Source organism: Onychostoma macrolepis, chromosome 04, assembly GCF_012432095.1.
Source record: "Onychostoma macrolepis isolate SWU-2019 chromosome 04, ASM1243209v1, whole genome shotgun sequence".
Lineage (NCBI taxonomy): Eukaryota > Metazoa > Chordata > Actinopteri > Cypriniformes > Cyprinidae > Onychostoma > Onychostoma macrolepis.
The window spans coordinates 35159898-35181622 of record NC_081158.1 but is presented as its reverse complement, the minus strand read 5'-3'; the positions used below and the strand labels follow the sequence as shown (position 1 = coordinate 35181622).

The 21725-nt window shown below is 42.4% G+C and overlaps 1 protein-coding gene across 1 annotated transcript; it reads left to right on the top strand.

Annotated features, from left to right (window-relative positions):
* The first annotated feature begins 8496 nt into the window (after positions 1-8496).
* LOC131538677 (polymeric immunoglobulin receptor-like) lies at positions 8497-12163 on the top strand. The gene is made up of 4 exons (XM_058772691.1): positions 8497-8943; positions 9104-9424; positions 10496-10825; positions 11542-12163. Exons 1-4 carry the CDS (start codon positions 8904-8906, stop codon positions 11622-11624), a joined length of 774 nt encoding a protein of 257 aa, XP_058628674.1. The 5' UTR covers positions 8497-8903; the 3' UTR covers positions 11625-12163.
* The last annotated feature ends 9562 nt before the right edge of the window (positions 12164-21725 follow it).

The following is a 21725-nucleotide window of genomic DNA, read 5'->3' as shown; positions in this document are numbered from 1 at the left end:
AATGATGTCAAGATCATAAGACAAAAAAAACATCCTTTAGAAATTCTTTTTTTTTCATGTTTCATATGCTGATGTTCCAGAAACAATTGTAGTACCACCACCACCACCATCATCATCATCATCATCATCACCACTGCCTTCATCATCTGCTTCTTCTCTCTCATCAGTCCCATCTCCATTGATCACAAGAGTTTCCAAAATATCTTCATCAGCAGGTGCTGAAATATAAACATGTGATTCATGGCGTAGTTTGTGAGGAGCTCTGACACCCCCAGTGGCCAAAAGATATTACTAAACATTAAAAACATTCAATTTTATACTCTTAAATAAGTCATGAAATGTAATACTTTGAAATAGTTATGTAAAATATATTATTTAATTATTAACAATCAAGTTTGATATTATAGACCTATTTATTGAGATGAATTTGCATTTTGTAGTTTGCAGTTTGTTGCCTATCAAGACAACAGCAGGTGTTTATTGCGAAAGTATTCATACCCCTCCATTTTTTTTTCACGGTTTGTTATGATGCAGCCTTATATTAAACTGCTTTAAATTCATTTTTCTCCACATCAATCTACACTCCGTACACCATAATGGTAAAGCAAAAACAGGTTTGTAACAACTTTGCAAATTTATTAGAAATAAAAAACGTCTTAGGTTACGTATGTAACCCCAGTTCCTCTTCAGGAACTCGAGCTGCGTCCAAGAACGCTAGGGGAACGCCTCCAGCGTGACCACGCTCTGATACAAATGTAATCTGTCCAAAGGATGGGCGAGACGTCACGGGCGGGTGACGTAATGGCCAGGAGGCATAAAAGCAAGTGCGGTGGAACCGGCGTCAGCTTCAGGAATGAAGCAACCGCTCGTAGGGATGCCGGAAGTATGGCCTTGAGACGCAGCGTCTCGTTCCCTCGAGGAACTGGGGTTACATACGTAACCTAAGACGTTCCTCTTCAGGAACTCGAGCTGCGTCCAAGAACGCTAGGGGAACGAGATCCCCACGCCGCCAGACTGACAAATCCCTGCCTAGTGTGGATGGAGCACAGCTAGGGCGAGAGAAAAAGGCCACAGGTGGCTAGGTGAGCGGGGCCTGCGTCCCGAAGGCCAACTTCTGAAGAGTGAGTCTTGATCCCCAAGAGGGGAGAGCAGAGGACTCGAGGCTATGGAATAGCATCCTGATCCACCACATAGCAAACGCTCTCTGGCCGGAGGCCTCAGCCTCTGGAGGAAACATGTACTAGGGGGTGTCTACCCACTGAAGGTCACCGAGAAGGGCGCGGTAGGCCGGTATAGCCGCCACGTAAACCCTCAGGGTGGAGTGGGTTAACCCTCGGAGGAACAGGCCCGCACAAACTCCAGAACTGTACCAAACGGGCAGTTGGCTGGGTCGAGCTGGCAACCTCTGCACCATGAAGTGACACTTCACTTCAGGGTGTACAAGTCCCTTGTGTTGTGGAGAAAGCATGTAACTAGGGGGTGCCTACCCACTGAAAGGCCACCGAGAAGGGCGCGGTAGGCCAGTATAGCCGCCACGTAAACCCTCAGGGTGGAGTGGGTTAACCCTCGGAGGAACAGGCCCGCACGAACTCCAGAACTGTACCAGTCGGGCAGTTGACTGGGTCGAGCTGGCAGTCTCCGCACCAAGAAGTGAAAAGTTCCACTTCAAGGCGTATAGTTTCCTCGCTGAGGGAGCTCTGGATTGGAGGAAGGTCTCAACAACATCGGTTGGGAGACCGGAAGCTATGGGCTGTGCCCCTCAGGGCCACACCCACAACTTCCAAAGCTCCGGGCAGGGGTGACAGACCCCGCTTGTGAGAGGAGATCCTCCTGACGGAATATCCCATGGAGAGTCGTTGAGGAGAGAAATCAGGTCCGAGAACCATACTCGGCCCGGCCAGAACGGTGCTACCAGAAGTAGACTGACCTCGTGCCAGCGCACTCGCCAGAACTCCCGGGAGCAGAGCGATCGGGAAATGTACAGACGAAGCCTCGGCCACGTCTGTACCATGGCATCCAGCCCGAGTGGAGCTGGATGAATTTAGAGAGTACCAGAGGGGACATGCGCTGTATACTTACCTGAGTAGCGAAGAGGTCCACCTGAGCCTGGCCAAACACTCTCCAAATGTGCTTCACCCCTCAGGGTGAAGCATCCATTCAGGCCTCAGCCCCTGCCTCGACGGGATGTCTGCTCCCACACTGAGATGCCCAGGCATGTGAACTGCTCTCAGCGAGAGGAGTTTGTCCTGGGACCACCCAAGGATCTGGTACGCCAGCCTGTGCAGGGGGCGTGAACGCAGACCTCCTCGGTGGTTGATCTAAGAGACCACCGCAGTGTTTTCGGTGCTATCGCACCAACACCGGCGATCTCTAGGTCTGGGAGAAAGTGTTTCTGTGAAACACCGCCAGCATCTCCAGGCAGTTGAAGTGCCACATGAGACGGCGAGTACTCCACAGACTGCGGGCAGGGTGAGGGACACGTCCGTCGCTAGCGTACACAGCAACACGGAGCTCCCAACACCAGGCCCTGAGACAAGAACCAAGGATGTCTCCACATGTCTAAGGCATGTAGGCACCACCACGTGACCTTGATCATGTGAAGCGGTTTTCCCCTTGGGGAGAACCCCTTGGTCTTGAGCCACCACTGTTGAGTGACTGGCCTTCTTTCACTCTCCTGACTGCTGTGAGGATTGACTCGATCCGAGCAGGGGACACACGTGCCTGCATCGTGGTCGAATCCCACACCACACCAAGATAAGTGGTTCTCTGTAATGGAGAAAGCACACACTTCTTGGTGTTCAGTCTTAACCCCAACACTTTCATGTGATCACGAACAACATCTCGATGTTGAGCCGCCATCTGCTCTGATAGAGCAAGAATCAACCAAAGTGGATATGCGGATGCCTTGTAGCCGCAACGGAGCTAACGCGGCATCCACACACTTTGTAAAAGTGCGTGGTGAGTGTTAGGCCGAAGGGAAGAACCCGATATTGGTGATCTTCGCCCCCGAAAGCAAACCTCAGGAACTCCCTGTGAGTGAGTGGGAAGGATGGAGATATGGAAGTATGCGTCTTTTAGATCGATCGCGACAAACCCGTCCTCGGACCTGATCTGAGACACGACCTGTTTGAGCATCTTGAACTTCAGTCTGCTGACTGAGTGGTTCAACTGATGCAGATCTAAAATGGGACGCCAACCCTTCATCCTTCTTGGGAACTATGAAGTACCGGCTGTAGAACCCGGAATCTCTTTCGTAAGGAGGGACCACCTCGATGGCCTCCTCTCTCAAGAGAGTACTCTACTTCTCGTTCCATTACCAGAACCTGCTCGGGGCCCACCAGAGTGGGATTCAACCCGTTGAAACGAGGCGGAGGAGAACCAAACTGGATTCCGTAGCCTCTTTCTACAGTATGCAGGTCCCATGGAGACACATTTGGCAGTAGTTTTCACGCTGCCAAATAGTCTACTAAGGGAACCAGTTTCTCAAGACTGGCCTCTGGTATAACCAGGGCGGCTAGCTCGGTGTCCTGGAACGGCACGCCGGCAGGAGACGGCCAAACTAGCTGCTCTAGAAACCACTGAAGGGGGTGGCGAGCATCTCAGCTCCGCTACGTTTCCGGGCGGAAGAAACTGAGATGTGTGCTCGCTGGAGATCCCTGCGCCCTGGAACACTGTACGTGGCAGGGTTGGCAGACCGATCTCTTGAGGGCACTGAGGAGAGACGGGCAGCGTGTATGCCGCTCTTCCCCAGAGGGGCCGGCCCTCAGAAGTCCTGGGCCATAGGCAGCAGGATGTTTTTAGCCAAAGACTATCCAGCGAGTGACGGTCCGCAGATCCGCCTTCTGCTAGAAGGCCTCGGCCGGGGCGCCACTCTGACTCAACATACTGGGAGTGCAGTGACACTCCCTATAGGAGGAGCTGGAACACGGTTGGGGCTGCTCCGCCCAGCAGCCCCTGCTGACCACATCAACCTCCTCAGAGGAAGAGAAGTAAAACATAGTGCTCTCACTTGAGAAAATCCCAAGTTTTCTTAGGCTCCTTACACATACACATCTAACTTCTCCTAGTTAGATGAAATAGATCATTTAATTCCTCAAAATTAAATGGAGAAAAACAACCAGACAAGTAAACACGGTCTGATATGAAAGGATTCATGAAACGAACGAGAATGACATAATCGCCTCGGCAACGCGCGCTGCAACAGTGAGCTCTCACTCAAAGGGGAAGAACCGCACAGCGGCTTCCAGCCCAGCGAGAGCGCTAGATCTGGGGATTGCAGGTGGAGAGAGGCGAACCCGTCTCAACCCGTCCGCCAGATCTATGTGCGATCCCCGCGATCTCATTCGCCGCCGTGCCTCAGCAGCGGCGGACCGGTTTCTTTTTAACCGTGAGATCATACGGCGGGGAGAAGCACGATCAGCCCCTTTTTTTCGAGCTGACAGCGCGAACTCCGTTCCTAAGCAGAGACACTGCTATAATGACAACCTCGTTCATAATAAGCTTGTGCAAACACTGCGATTTTACAAAGCTCATCGACACCATTCACCACGTCTACCTCCTCGGAGAAAGACAGGCGGAGCGTCACGCCCTCTCTCTCTGGGGGGAAGTACCCGCGGGGCTTCCGAACCCAGAGAGCGGGCGCTGGATCTGATGGGAAGGAAGAAGATAGGGGCTCGCCCGTCTTCATTCCCTCCACCTGATCCATCTGCGATCCCCGCGAGCGCAGCCGCTGCTCCGCCTCGGCGAAAGCGGGCCGGTAACGCAAGGAACGCATGTGAAAGCTCCCTCCTCAAAGAGAGCCCTCTGAGAGTAAGCATACGCAGCGACAAACGCTCACAAGCGGGCAGTCAGCTCCCTCGAGAGCTGACTCTGCGTGCTCTACTCTCAAGCAGACCACACACGGACTGTTAGTGAAAAACACAGCCTGTAATGCGATCTGCTCTCGCCCAAGTGCTAGTTTCTCTGCACTTTAGACATTGTGGAGCTTATTTCAAGTGACAAACAACACTAAATAAGACTCACAACACAGATCGACAGACACACAGAGTAGCGGTAGCTGAATGACAAAAGCTGACGCCGGTTCCACCGCACGTGATTTTATGCCTCCTGGCCGTTACGTCACCCGCCCGTGACGTCTCGCCCATCCTTTGAACAGATTACATTTGTATCAGAGCGTGGTCACGCTGGAGGCGTTCCCCTAGCATTCTTGGACGCAGCTCGAGTTCCTGAAGAGGAACTGAAATGATTCCATTGCATGAGTATTCATACCCATTTCTGGGATACTTGAAATTTAGCTCAGGAGCAATCATATCACTTGTAGATGTTACTACACTTCCCGTGGAATTAAACTGCAGCAAATTCATTTGAATGAGTATGATTTGGAAAGGCACACACCTCTCAGAAAAGGCCTAACAGCTGAAAATGCATATCAGAGCAAAAAACAAGCCCTGAGGTCAAAATAACTGCCTGTAGAGCTCAGAAAAAGGCTTGCATCAAGGCATAGATCTGGGGAAGAGTTCGGAATTTTTTTTTGCTGCATTGAAGTTTCACAGAAGCATGTAGCCTCCATTATCCATAATGGAAGAGGCTTGGAACAACTAGGATTCTTCCTAAAGCTGGACTCCTGGACAAACTGAGCAACCGATGGAGAAGGGCTTTGGTTAGAGTGGTGATCAAGAAGCTGATGGTCACTCTAGTTGAGCTACATGATTATATGTGGAGACAGGAGAAACCTACAGAAGGACAAACATCACTGCAACACTCCACCGATCTGGGCTTTATGCTGGTGTGGCCAAACTCAACCCTCTCCTCAGTGAAGACACATGAAAACACACCTGGAATTTGCAAAAAAGTACCTAAAGGACCCTCAGACTCTGAGAAACAGGATTCTCTGGTCTGATGAACCTCAATTCCAAGCATCATGTTTGAAGGAAACCAGGCTCTGCTCATCACCTGCAGAGTACCATCCCAACAGTAAAGTGTGCTGGTATCAGCCTCATGCTGTGGAGCTGTTTTTCAGGGACTGAGGGACACTTCAGAGTAGAAGAAAAGCTCAATGCACCAAAATATTGAGATAGCTTTAATGAAAACCCAGTCCAGAGCATTCAGACGGGCAGAAGGTTCACCTTCCAACAGGACAATGACCCTAAGCACTATTTGATGTAAATAAGTACTGAATATTCATTAGGATTTATTAGTTTTAACAAGCCACCAATAGAAGGCAACCAATTACCATTAGAGACCAACAGGGTCCATTACAGTTTCCAGTAAAACCAATACAAGTCCCACTATAACCAGTAAAACCATTACAAATTTTGTAATGGTGTCTATTGTTTTTTTTTTTCAGCAGGGGTTTTATTTTTATTTATTTATGTTTTCGATATATCCCTAAAATATATCATGAAATATCTTGATTCTCAAATATGTGTAAGTAAATGCATTTTGCACCTTTATAGATTGTTATTTGGTCTATAATGGGTGATGGGCAAAGTAGCCTAATACTGTAATACTGTAACTTCGCATGAAAGCCTTTCTTTTTTTCTAAAGTACCAGATGGGAGTCATGCCATAAAATACCTTTAATACGACTGACTTTGTATTTAATGTGAATTTAATAAAAACACTGTAAGTTACTTAGCATACAACACTTTCACTGTAGAACAGGGAGCAAAAAACATTTTCACTTCAGTCCAGCGGGTTCAAGCACTCTCAAAAACTGCCATAATAATCTCTAAAGCTGTTTACACTGTGAAATTAATATCTTACTTACATTCGTACATCTTCACTTTGTTGTTTCTGATGAGAGAATTAAGGCCCTGATATACTTCAATGAAATCAAAGAAAGAACTGATATGACGTGATTTCGAACAAAATCAGGTCGAAACAGTTGACCAAAGTGAACTTTCTGGGGAGTTAGTTTTGGCTCCTAAACACCTTTGAGCTACCGTTGGTCCGTGGTGATTACGCAATCGGTGGGTGTGTACTGGAACTCCACATTCTTTGACGTGCGATTTTATTTTATTTTTTTCGGTTTGTTTCTCCTTCAACTGAGATCAGGCAGGAGAACAACATCTCCAAGTCACTAGCAACATAAACACTGTGTCGAATAGCTGAGCTGCCGCAAATATATCCGCACCTGCACGATCGCTCGCAGAGGATTCAGAGAAAGCATTTAATAGAAATAAATTGCTACGAAACTTTAGTTATGTAAAAAGTGACGTAGAGAAACATCAGATGCAAGTTTTCCAAAGCCATGAAAAGAATGAAAGGAAAGAGTAAAGATATAAAGGTAGAAAGTACCAAATACATGTTTCAAATAAATGTTACACCATACTGCTGCTGCTGTTCTTTCAATAAGCGAATTTAAAAGGTATACAATAAATGAAATGTCAAAAGAACATACAATAATAAACCTTTGTTTTTATCAAATCATGACACCACATAAAATATAAAAAGCTGTAATAATTTATCTAATTTAATAATAAAAAAAAAAATTTGAACACTAATACAATAAAGTAACAAACACGTCTGTGTTACTGAGATCTCTCCAGTATTTTTTTTCACATCATGCTAAAGTTTTCAAACTATGAGCCATTCACACTTAAAGACTGATTATGGAAATGGTTATTTATTTTGTATTGCAAACATGACTTGACTCTGAACTGCTGCTAATCATTATTTTTTGTCTATATTGCATGGTCTCGTCTCACACCTAGATAGGCTACATTTCGTCATTGCATCGTTGTTGTGTTTAGGGCATACGCGCGAGCGTCGCGACACGTTTATATTAATCTACACCCGCCTCCAGCAGCGAGGGGGTGTTGGTATGTTCAAACACAGTATACAGTCGCTCAGCCTTTTCGAACTTCTTTTTGCCCCCAAACGAAGAACGAAAAATAACTTCGTTTTTAGTATATCGGGGCCTTTAACGTTATTCAGAGAATTCAGTCAGCCAGCGCACGCGGTGACGATACATCACTGATTGGTCCTTGCATTCATAAGCTCAACAGAATCATATGTGATTGGTTATAATGTGCAGTGCTTTAAAAATGTGTGCGTCTCTGGCCCTGTGCCAGCCAGCGAACGCAGATTTGAATTTAGCAGCTGGTGATGTTTTTCTTTATACATACATACATACACACACACACACACACACACACATATATATATATATATATATATATATATATATATATATATAGTTTCAGTACAAACTGCACATTTCACCCAAAATTGTTTGCTGTGATATGATTCCAAATTTAGGTGGGCCAAAGGGAGGGCCAAGCTTGTTGACAGGGGTCACTGGCCCCTCCTAAAGCCCCCCCTTAGAACCGCCCCTGCAAAAAGCACAGCTTCTGTCCTCTGACTGATGTGAAGTGTGAGAGGGAGAAGTTATTTTGGTTAAAGATTACCAGAGTACATAAATTTAAAAAAATAATGATGTGCACAGATAAATTGTATATAATAAATACTGCAATGTTCCAAAAAAAAAAAAAAAAAAAGAACAGTGAATTTTGATTTCACAACTATTGTAATCAATCAGCAATGTGCTTATTTGATCACCACGGTAACCACTGCTGTTTACAGTCTTTGAGATTCTAGTCTGAATAACAATTCTAGATCGATATTTCTGTATAAATCTCTCAAATAATGCTTTGAAAACAAAGTTACATTTTCACATGTTCATGAGTCTTGCATGTTTATGTGAACATGTATTATCATCACTTCTCTTTTATTATTATCTTTCTCTCTCTCTCAGAGGAAGAGGGTGTCTCTCACACATTCAGCAGTTCATGTTAAACATGTAACCAGGAAAGAAGCACTAAAACTCATCTGAACACACATCGAGAGCTTCAGAAGAACTGAATCTACTAACAACAGAGAATCATTGAATAAGAGAGAAGAATGAAGATCATCTGGACTTTCACTCTGCTGATGATTCCTGGTAAGAATCTGAACTCACAGTAAATCACTAAAAACAGCAGAGACTTTAACTTCAGCTCATGAATTAACTTTGAAAAACTTCAAAAACAATTGAAAAGATTATCTCTGTTCATTCTCAAATAAATATATTATTGTTGTGTTAAGATGCTGGTTTGTTGTAGGTGTGTTGAGCTCCATCAGTGTGACGGGATATTCAGGAGGAGGAGTCAGGATCAGGTGCAGATATGATAGAAAATATACAGAAAATGCAAAGTATTTTTGTAGAGGACAGTGGTCAAAGTGCACAGACCTAATCAGGACTAAAACTAAAAACGAATGGGTTGACTCTGGAAGATTCTCTCTGTATGACGACACAACAGCAGCAGTTTTCACTGTGACCATCAGAGATCTGAGTGAATGGGATTCTGGGACGTACTACTGTGGAACTGATATTTATGCAAAAATAGATTCATACACTGAAGTGAATCTGAAGGTTATAACAGGTGAGAAACTGAGACTCTCAAACCCATGATGATCATCAGCATCACCACACTCAACACTGACCGTAATTACTGCGGTTCACACGTTCAGCTCATGCTGTCATATTAATAAAATAGTCTTAAACTGAGTCAACAGAGAAGTGATCAGATATATGTTCACTGAGAGCAAAATGACAAATGATAAAATCTGGAGAAAAAAAAAGAACAGCAATCAAGAGACTGTGTGTGTGTGTGTGTGTGTGTGTGTGAGAGACAGAGAGAGAGAGACTGTGTGTGTGTGTGTGTGTGTGTGTGTACCTGTTTTTCTATTCAGGTGGGGACTTAAACCTGAATACACACAGACTCATGGGGACTCGTGTCACGGTGGGGACCTAAATTGAGGTCCTCACGGGTAAACAATCTAATAAATCACACAGAATTAAGTTTTTCTGAAGATCTAAAAATGCAGAAAGTTTCCTGTAAGGTGTAGGTTTAGGTGTAGGGTTGGTGTAGGACAATATGTGTACCTGATATTCCCTACATTATGGGGATCAAATGCCCCCAAAAGGTCAAAGTTGACTGATATTACTATCCTTTGACAGCTTGTAAATCATACAGACTTTTTTTTTTTTGGAAAATCAAACATTGCAGAACTATTTGTGTGTGTATGTGTGTGTGGGGTGTGTGTGTGTGTGTGTGTGTGTGTGTGTGTGTGCAGGTTTAGAGGTAGGGTTAGGGTAAAGGGATAGAAGATACACGGAGAATCCCCATGAAACATAGTACCCAGTGTGTGTGTGTGTGTGAGAGAGAGAGAGAGAGAGAGAAGTGAGTGTGTGTATCTCACATGGACACATGTCGGCCGATTCTCTGTTCATGATGACAGATCTGCTCGTCTCTTACGTGTGTTTATCAGAGAGCTGAATGTGAACGATTCTGGAGAATATAAGATTATAGTCAAAGTTTCTGAAGACTACAGTTTCTTCTCTGAGTTTCACCTGAACATGCTTGAAACCTGCTTTCATTCACTCATGCATTTGTTTCTGTGGTGAACTGATGAATCTGGTTTAATGTGAGCTTGATTTGACTCTCAAACAGCTGATTGTTGTGAGAAGAGCATCAGTCTATCAGCTGCTGCAGGAGGATCTGTGAACATCAGCTGCAAATACCCACAATCCCACAGGACTGGTGTGAAGTTTGTCTGCAGGAGATCTGGATCTGATCTCTGTGCTGAAGAGACGTCTGTGAAGGAGAGCAGAAGATGGACCGCTGCGGGACAGATCCAGCTGTATGATGACAGACAGCAGCGGCTCCTGACGGGATCCATCAGTCATGTGACTCGACAACATTCAGCTGAATACTGGTGTGGAGTTCAGTCTGGTGAAGGACACAAGAGCTTCATCACACGAGTCCTCATCAGCGTTACAGGTACAGATGACTTTCTCACTCATATTAATCAGAATGTCATTAATAATCACAGCTAGCTTCCATTCAGCAGATCACTGTGTGTCTTGAATCATGTTGCTTGAGTGTGCAAAGAAAGTGATCAGTGATGTTTGTAAGAGAACCGACTCTGTTCACACAGGTTTACCAGCAGGTTCATTTTAGGTGTTTTGTGTGTTTAACAAAGCAAAACCACAAAACACAGTTAAAAAGAGGAAGTTTTCTTATAATTGCTCATGGCTGCAGTCAAAAGTGCAGTTTAGTGTAGAATAATGTTGCTGTTCTGCTCAATGAGAAACTGCACACAGTTTGGACAGTGTTTGTGTATTTTATTCTTCATTTCTTTCTTTAAATGTCCAGTACCTGCAGATCTGGACTCAGTCTGAAAGCAGCAGCAGTTTGTAGTTTTCTGTTTTGGTGTTACTATTAGTGCAGTTTGTAGCACTTCTGTGAGTTATTTCATCAGTCTTGTACTATAGTTAAGAAGCTGTAGTTAAAGATGCTCCTCCAGTAACCTGCTATGAACTGTATTATTCTCTGAGAAGCTACAGGCTTCAGTCACACAAGCTTCAGCTTACAGTTTTGTTTTCTGAGTGTCTCTGTATCAGCAAACTTGAATTCTGGGTAATGAGATCAGTATCTGTGTGTGAAAAAGCAACCTTTAGAAATTCATTGTTTTGTTTTATTTGCAAATTTTGCAGAAACATCTTCATCACTACGATCATCAGTGTCCTCATCATCATCATCATCATCATTTCAGCAGAGAATGTGTGTCAGAAACTGATTTATTTTAAAAGAGTCTGAGATGTTCAGTATTCAGAGCAGCAAATAACACTCGTACTGTGTGACCAGATCATATTTACCAAATGGACATTTAATGTCAAAGAAAAATGTCTTCCTCCAGATGATTGTTTGTTCCAATATTTTCTTCCCTTGCTTTCCAGATTGTCACTTGTGTATTTAAAGGGATAGTTCACCCAGAAATGAAAATTCTGTCATTAATTACTCACCCTCATGTCGTTCCAAACCCATAAGACCTTCATTCATCTTCGGAACACAAATTACAATGTTTTTAGGACATTTCAGTTGCATTGCTCTCTATGGAGGGTCAGAAACCTCTCGGATTTCATCAAAAATATCTTAATTTGTGTTCCAAAGATGAACAAAGGTGTTTGGAACGACATGAGGGTGAGTAATTAATGACAGAATTTTCATTTTTTGGTGAACTATCCCTTTAAGGCTTTAGACATTAGTGTATGGTTTTCTGTAAAGCTGCATTGAAACGGCACTGAATGTGAAAAGTGATATGCAAATAAAAATTACGCTTTTAACCACTCTTATATTACTTACATTGATATCTGTCTTTACTGACTGAATCTAATCTGAGGTAAAACATTTTATTTATTTTTTTTGCAAAATACTGTTTTCAATCAAGTTTGAAACACTGCCAGACAGATAATCATAAACTCACACCATTGATTGAGCCACTATTATTATGTGAAGCTCCCTCAGACTGAACAAATCATTTATACTGCCAAGTTCCAGTGTTTTTTTTTTTTTATGCAGATCATGAATGATGTTTTCTCTAAGATTAATATAGTCTCTCACTTATAGTCTATATGTATCCTACCAGAAATCTAATAGTGATCACAATAATCTCTTAAAGGGATACTCCACCCCAAAATTAACATTTTGTCATTAATCACTTACCCTCATGTCGTTCCAAACCCGTAAAAGCTTTGTTCGTCTTCGATATTTTAGATGAAATCCGGGAGGTTTGTGACTGTCCCATTGACTGCCGAGTAAATAACACTGTCAAGGCCCAGAAAAGTATAAAATATATATAAAATATATATAAAATAGATTCATACACTGAAGTGAATCTGAAAGTTTTAACAGGTGAGTAACTGAGACTCAAACCCATGATGATCATCAGCATCACCACACTCAACACTGACTGTAATTACTGCGGTTCACAGATGTAATCCTCTAACATATAATAAATAACTTCTAAGCAACTAAATATTATCTCTTCATGTAATATTTACAATCATAAGTGATCTTGACTTGAATTCATTAATGCTGCAGCAGATATGTTCAACTCTTAAATGTCCAGATTTGTGTTCATTGAGTGATAAATTGTCTGAGTTTGTGTTCAACAGATGAAAAAATCAGGACCGTGTCAGGATATTCAGGAGGAAACATCATTATATACAAATATGAGATGCTAGAAGAGAATCCTGTGATATACAGTGAGGAAAAAATATTTGATCTCCTGCTGATTTTGTTTGCCCGCTGACAAAGAAATGATCAGTCTATAATTTTAATGTTAGGTTTATTTTAACAGTGAGAGACAGAATAACAACAAAACAATCCAGAAAAACACATTTCAAAAAAGTTAGAAATTGATTTGCAATTTAATGAGTCAAATACGTATTTGACCCCTTCGCAAAACATGACTTAGTACTTGATGGCCAAACCCTAGAAGTCAGACGTTTCTTGTAGTTGGTCACCAGGTTTGCACATCTCAGGAGGGATTCTGTCCCACTCCTCTCTGCAGATCCTCTCCAAGTCATTAAGGTTTCGAGGCTGATGTTTGGCAGCTCGAACCTTCAGCTCCCTCCACAGATGTTCTATGGGATGAAGGTCTGGACACTGGTTAGGCCATTCCAGGACCTTAATGTGCTTCTTCTTGAGCCACTCCTTTGTTGCCTTGGCCGTGTGTTTTGGGTCATTGTCATGTTGGAATACCCCTCCACGACCCATTTTCAGTGTTCTGGCCCTGATGGTACACGGCCCCGTCTATCGTCCCTTTGATGGGGTGCAGCTGTCCTGAACCCTTAGCAGAAAAACACCCCCAAAGCATAATGTTTCCACCTCCATGTTTGACGGTGAGGATGGTGTTCTTGGGGTCATAGGCAGCATTCCTCCTCCTCCAAACACGGCGAGTTGATTTGATGCCAAAGAGCTGGATTTTGGTCTCATCTGACCACAACACTTTCACCCAGTTCTCCTCTGAATCATTGGCAAACTTCAGACGGGCTGTACATGTGCTTTCTTGAGCAGCATATGAAACATCTATTTTGTCGACGCACAGTATAATCAATAACATATTAAATAATTTTGAATGCAAAAATGATTTAACATAAAGCAGCAGCAGCAGCAGTGTAGTTCACACAATTCACCTCAGGATGAATTTACCAGATGTTTTGTTGTTGCACAGTATAACGAATAATTTATTAAATAATTTAGAATCACCGCAAAATAATTTATCTCAATGTTTTCCTCTGTCTAAAATTAAAGATGCAGAAATAATCAACAGCAGTGTAATTCTCACTGGATGGCACTTAGATATAAGAATATATTTCTACAGAAGAAAAGGGCGGTTTTCCAGATGTTTTACTGTTGCAGAGGGTCGTGATTAATTTATTAAATTATATGAAATCAATGCAAACTAATCTGTGGAAATAAATCGCTTTAATGTAATTCACACAATTCACCACAGGAGGACGATGAAACTCGAATTCAAATGTTTATTACAGATGTAAAATATATTTCTAGTAAATAAAATCGGTGGTTTGACAGTTTTTTCCTGGTTTTAGGGTAAATAACAATTTATGAAATATTCATGCAAAATAAGGGTTTTCCTCTGACTAGAAATAAAGACGTAGAAATAGTTTGGTTTAATAGGTCTTTCTCCACTTTCTCTCCATGTTCTTTGTGTTTTTCACATTTAATGGAAATATTTTCTTAAGCATTTCAGAGAATCAGTCCAGATGTCCATCCAAAGATCTTCCAGAACTCTCTGGACACTGATATTCTTACCCACATCCAGATGTTTCAGAGCTTTTACATTCAGTGAGTATAATAAGACAAATATGATGAGACCAGCATAATGACATATAATGACTAGATGACTAATAATGTGACTAATAATGACAAATAATGACATCTAGAGAGAGTTCAGCTTCAGTGTTGAAACTAGGCTCATGTTTTTGTTCAAACTGTTGAACGGTACATTATAAATGCAGTTTATTCTGCTTTTGAACACTTGAACACATCTCAATATGATCATGTTTGTCATTTCAGACGGTTGTTTTCTGTGTTGCAAGGTATTGTGGGAATTTGAGTTTGTGACAAACACAGTTACTCCAAAAAAAAAAAAAACAATGGCTCAGTGTTCCGAGTCTTGCTTCTTCATGTGGAAAGGCTGAGTTGTAACCTCACTCTTGTTATGATGTTTTTTTGGGGTTTTTTTTGCACGAATAAGACAAAACTCAAACAAAGAGTGGAGCACCAGTGGCTGAATCAAGCGGCTGAAACTATCTGGGTTCAAACCTTGCTCTAGTGGTTAAAATGAGTTTATGCGGTTTCTGACTGAATAAGACAAACAAAACTCCAAAAAAGAGACAAACAAATGTAGAAGAGCCTGTGGTCCAGCGGTCTTAACATAGGTTCTTGTTCTGGGAAATCCAAGTTTGACTCCTGTATTTAGCGGACAAAAGTTTAGTTTTACTAGTCTTTAAATTAAAAAAAAAAAAGGACATGTGGAAGATCCAGTGGTCTGAGCTTCAGTTCGTGACCTGGGAACTCTAGGTGCTAATCCTGTGTTGTATTGAGCTGGAGAAAAGTTCATTTTCACTAGTCTTTTTTTTTGTAAATGATAAAAATCCAAAACAAAAAAAGAAAAGAAAAGAAAAGAAAAGAAGGTGTGGAAGAGCCTGTGGTTCAGTGTTCTGAGCATCAGTTCTTGATCTGGGAATTTCAGGTTCGAATTTTGAACTGGAATTTTTTTTTTTTTAGTTTCACCAGTCTTTAAAGAAGAAAATAAAAAGACAAAAATCCCCCCCCAAAAAAGCAAGTATTACACGTGGAAGTGCCAGTGGCTCAGCGGTCTGAGCGATCCTCACTGAATGGAAAGATCCTGGGTTCGAACCCCAGCCTTGTCACAGAAGCACGGTTGCGTGAAGGTCGTCCGGTTGTGAGCTGTGACAATCTCTGAAATGTCTCAGAACATGACCAGAAACGAGAGAAGGTGAGAAACGAAGGTCCAGACAATATTCAGTAGCGGTCATGCAATACAAATCAAAGTTTTTTTTGTTCGACTTCTAAATACTCCAGACACAGGCTAAGTCCACAATTCTTTTCTTTTTTAATTAATATTAATAGGCAGCCCAGCCACCTCAGTCTCCTCCACACAGCAGCAGATGTTACCTGCTAAACGCTGCGGCAGGATCTGATCCAGGACTCTTCCGGCTCCAGACACCTGCACATGGAGAAGGGGGCGTTTGGCCCGTTTGGAGAAATGGAAATGAGTCGTTTTCTCACACAGAAATAAATAGGCAGCGGCTATTTGCACTAAGTGTAAATAGCATATTTTCTTAGTGATAGATACTATTTACACTAAGTGCAAATAAAAAATCAAACACAATCAGTTTTAGCAGGGATGAACTGCTGAACATTCGGCAGAACACACCACAAAATCTTTTACCGGATTTCGATTATTCGGACATTTTGCTGAATGTTGTAGTCGGCAGAGCAGCAGCCCTGATCAAACGCTTCAGGACGCGCAGACGGGGGAAGTGAGCCGGCACGCTCATGAAGTTAAGACAGCGTGGATTCAGAACGCTGCTGCCTAGCATCCATCTGGCGAATCTCCGCTCTCTACCCAATAAAACGGACAAACTCCTTCTGCACTCCCGGACAAATAAGGGTTTCGCAAACTCTGCTGCTCTGTGTTTCACGGAAACCTGGCTGAATGACGCCATTCCGGACAGCGCGCTTCATCTGCCGGGCTTTCAGCTGTTTAGAGCGGACCGCGACGCAGAATCAACGGGGAAATCACGCGCCGGCGGGACATGCTTCTACATCAATGAAAGGTGGTGTACAGATGTAACTGTGTTAAAGAAGATGTGCTGTTCAGATCCAGAAGCGCTCTTCATTAACTGTAAGCCGTTCTATTCGCCGCGGGAGTTTTGCTCGTTCATTCTCGTGAGTGTTTACATTCCACCGCAAGCACACGTGAGCTCAGCTTTACAGAAACTGGCTGATCAGATCACAGAGACTGAACAACAACACCCAGACTCTGTTTTAATCATTCCCAGGGACTTTAATAAAGCAAATATCTACCATGAACTGCCAAAATACAGACAGCACATCACATGTCCCACCAGAGACAGTAATATACTGGATCACTGTTACACAGCAATAAAGAACGCATATCACTCTGTCCCACGGGCAGCTTTAGGACTCTCTGATCACTGTTTGGTTCATCTTATACCGACCTACAGGCAGAAACTGAAATCAGCTAAACCTGTATTAAGAACTGTTAAAAGATGGACTAATGAAGCAGAGCAAGATTTAAAAGCTTGTTTTGACCTCACTGATTGGACTGTTTTTGAAGCTGCTGCCACCGATCTTGACGAGCTCACAGAGACTGTAACATCTTATATCAGTTTCTGTGAGGATATGTGCATTCCTACCCGGTCTCATTTAACCTACAACAACGACAAACCGTGGTTCACTGCAAAACTCAGACAGCTCCGTCAGGCCAAAGAAGATGCTTAGGAAGGGGGACAAAGTCTTGTAAAAAAAAGGCCAAATACACACTGGAAAAGGAGATCAGAGTGGCAAAGAGGAATTATTCTGGAAAGCTAAGAATTCAGTTCACTTCCAGTGATCCTGCTTCAGTGTGGAAAGGTCTGAAAGACATCACCAATTACAAGACACCATCCCCCAGCACTGTGGAGAATCAACAACTGGCAGACGATCTGAATGAGTTCTACTGCAGGTTTAAAAAAACACCATTCACACCTCCTGCAACCTCCCTCTCCCCCCCTCCTGCACTGCAGATCAGTGAAGATGACGTGCGCCAGGTCTTCAGAAAGACCAAGAGAAGAAAGGCACCAGGCCCAGACGGTGTGACACCAGCCTGTTTGAAAACCTGCGCTGACCAGCTGGCCCCCATCTTCACACAGATCTTCAACAAATCAGTGGAGCTGTGCGAAGTCCCCTCATGCTTCAAACGCTCCACCATCATCCCCGTCCCAAAGAAACCCAAAATTACTGGATTTAGAGACTTCCGGTGGCACGCGCTGCAAGATGACAGCTCAGCACTAGGCTCCGACAAAAACCTCCTATTTTCTGTAATTTCTTTCATATTGAGGACAGACCATTTCTTTTTCTGTTAACGTATCAGTTATACTCTAAGAATGGCAACTGGTAAAAAAGGGAAGTCTCCTCAAAACAAGCTGCGGGCGGAAAACGCCTCAAAACATTCAACGACGACATGGCCTCCATTGTTATCCATGCAATCGAAGCGCAACAGAAGGCTATGCACGAAATGGTTTCCAGCATGCTAACAGAGGCAATAAAGAAGGCTCTTATTCCCTTTAATGAATATATCAACGAGAATGGCGCTGTTCTTTGAACACTGAAAGAAGAAATGGACTCTCTGAGTAAAAGTTTGGCGACTATCACAACAAACGTGGACAATCTTCAAGGCAGTCTCCGTAAAACAAAAAAAGATACAAATCTTTGCCTGTCTCAGATTGAACGGATGCAATGAAAATGCAGTGATTTGGAAGATCGGTCGCGTTGTAACAATGTCCGCCTGGTTAATCTACCAACGGGAATGGAAGGGGACGATCCTGTCGGCTTTCTTCAAAAAATGCTACCCAAATGGATCCCAGAGCTTTCAGCGCGCCCGTGCCCGATCGAGATTGACAGAGCTCACCGAGTGTACTCCAACTCACCCAAACCACGTTCGATGATATTTCGTCTTCTCCGCTATCCTGACAGGCAAGCCATCCTTCAAGGTGCACGTAAAGCAAAACCCACTCTGCCTGGAGGAACGAGTCTGGAATTCTATGCTGATTACAGTCCTGAGACGGCACAAAGGAGGAAGGCATTTTCGGCCGTTAGAGCAAAGCTCCACCAGAAAGGCGCCGAAACGTTCCTGATCTATCCAGCATTACTAAGAGTCACCTACAAGGGCCAGAAACATTCGTTTGAATCTCCGGAGGACGCTGATAAATACATCGAGGGTTTGGATGGCGCGACGGTTCCGGCGGCTCGCAGATCTCTAAATCTTCAGTTCCAGGAACCAATGGAGGAGGCCGTATAAAAAAAACAAAAAAAAAACCTTTTGATGTTTTGCTAACAAACCTGTGTTATACATGGACAAAAGTCGTTTTCAGCTCACACACGTGCTATAATTCATCAAAGTGAAGTGGTAACTAGATTTCTATTTTTGTTCAAATGCATTCTGATTTCAAACGCTCTTTATAACAAATGTTTTTCTGTTTAGGGTGTTAGATACTGTTGTATTAAGAGCTACAATTTAACTGCTGTACGATTGGTTGATAAAGATGTTTTAGAGCCTAGTTAAAACTTTGCGCAACAAAAATTCAGTTAGGGAGTTGTCCCATGTTAGACTACAGTTTTACGTTCGGTTGTTTTGTTTTATAAATCTAACTTTCCTCAATTGGCAAATTCTCAGGGAGGCTGATGAGGTGATTAGTGTTTAGACATTGCCTCGCGATCGCCACAGATGTTGGCTAAATGGGGCATTTGGGAGAGGGAGGGGGCGCTTAGGCGCATAAAGCACTCAGGAATTTCAAGTTCTCTGTTTACTTCTGTGAAAATTATAATGGATAGCTTTTTGGTATGCTATAAGCTTTACGTGTCAACTTATGTGAGTTCCCCAATTATAGATTATGGTTAGAATAAACATTCTGTCACTGAATGTTAGGGGGTTAAACGCTCCTACCAAACGTACAAAGGTTTTAGATCTTTTACACAGAAAAAAAATTGATGTAGCATTCCTCCAAGAAACCCACCTAATTGCATCGGACAACCAAAGAATGCAAAACAGGCATTATATTCCCATAGTGTCATCAAGCTGTAATTCTAAAAAGAAAGGGGTGATAATTTTACTCAAACGTAACTCTAACTTCACTGTTGAATATACAGGTTCAGATAATGATGGCAGAGTTGCATATTTCTGTACTTCAATAGAAGGAAAGAGCTTGGCATTTGTTAATATTTATGCCCCAAATTCATATGATACCTTCTTTTTTCCAAATGTTTTGAAAACACTCTTATCTCTTAATGGCTACTCAATTATCATTGGAGCAGACATGAATGCTGTGCTTGACACAGTTTTGGATCGTTCCAATCCGTCAATTTCAATAGCACAATCTCAGTCTTCTACAGCATTGAGACTGTTCACTATGGATTTAGATGTGTGTGATGCTTGGCGTCTACATAATCCTACAGCCAAAGAATATACCTATTTTTCCCCAAGTAACAAATCATTCTCAAGAATTGACTACATTTTATTTTCGTCATCATTACTTTCAGATCTAAATAATATTGAATTTATGCCACAAAGCATCTCAGATCATGCCGTGCTTGCACATCTCCAGATTAACACTCTCTGTAAACCTTCCAGATGGAGGTTTAATACTTTTTTACTACAAAATGAAGACTTTCTTTCTCAACTGAGAGCAGAACTGATTGAATTTATTAATTTAAACCAAAATTCTGTTTCCAATCAAGACATGTTCTGGGCATCTATCAAAGGGTTTTTAAGTAATAATACGTGGCGATCTCCTTCTCTGCTAGACTTAAAAAGAACTATCTTGAACAATTATCAGCGTTGGAGAGTAAATGTGGGGAATTAGAGAAGGAATTAGGATGTACATTTTCTAAAGAAACGCAACAGAAACTAAATGTTGAAAGGGCTGCTCTTAATGACTTGCTTCGACAGAGAACAGAATATTTAATGCATATTACAAAACATAAATATTACATAGATGGAAGCAAACAGAGTCGACTCCTTGCGCTCACTCTGAAAAAACATGAGCAACGTTTTAACATTCAGGCAATCAAAAGCCATGAAGGTGGTCTCACCTCGAATCCCACAGACATCAATAAAACATTCAAGGCATTTTTGAAAAATTATACACTTCAGAAACGCAACCCAACATAGACCAGTTAAATATTTTTTTTGACCAGTTGAATTTAACCAAACTTTCAAAGGAAGAAGCTGATAGTCTAGACTCTGAAATTACACTGGAAGAATTACATAATGCGGTATTGGGTTCACATAAGGGGAAGTCGCCGGGAATTGACGGCATCCCAGTTGATCTATATTTGGTGCAGTGGGATTTACTAGGTCACATATGGTTACGCACTATTAATGACGCCATATCCAAGGGCCTCCTTCATAAAGATCTTAATACGGCTTTAATTACAGTCTTACCTAAACCCGGCAAAGACCATTCGGATTGCTCTAATTATAGGCCTATTTCCTTGATTAATGAAGATTTAAAAATATATGCTAGAGATATTGCCTGTCGTCTACAATCAGTGATTCATAAATTAATTGACCCAGACCAATCAGGATTTATTACGGGACGTTTGGCTGCGGATAATGTGCGCAGAGTGTTACATGTTATTGCAGAATCAGGGAAATTGAAAACACCTATTGGCCTCCTATTTATCGATTTATGGTATACATTGAAAACGTTTAATTTTGGTGATCAGTTCATTAGAATGATACAAACCCTATACACCAATCCCATGGCCAGAGTATCTACCAGTGGGTTTATCTCAGATATCTTCAATATTTGTAGAGGCACGAGGCAGGGATGCCCACTTTCCCCTCTTATGTTTAATCTATCAATAGAACCCTTGGCACAGTCCATTAGACAGTGTAAGCATATCACCCAAATTCAGTTAGGCTCATCAGTCCATTCTATCTCTCTATATCCAGATGATACTTTATACTGCTGACTTGCAGCGTTCACTCCCTAATGCCCTTAAAGTCTTAGATGAATTTGGCAAATTTTCTGGATTTAAAATCAATCACTCTAAAACT

What these genes read in the sequence shown, in the direction of transcription:
- LOC131538677 (XM_058772691.1), top strand. Translation starts at nt 8,904, where the DNA reads ATGAAGATCATCTGGACTTTCACTCTGCTGATGATTCCTG. An exon ending in CACTCTGCTGATGATTCCTG is followed by an intron (nt 8,944 to 9,103) that starts GTAAGAATCTGA and finishes GGTTTGTTGTAG; the next exon opens with GTGTGTTGAGCTCCATCAGT. An exon ending in AGTCCTCATCAGCGTTACAG is followed by an intron (nt 10,826 to 11,541) that starts GTACAGATGACT and finishes CAAATTTTGCAG; the next exon opens with AAACATCTTCATCACTACGA.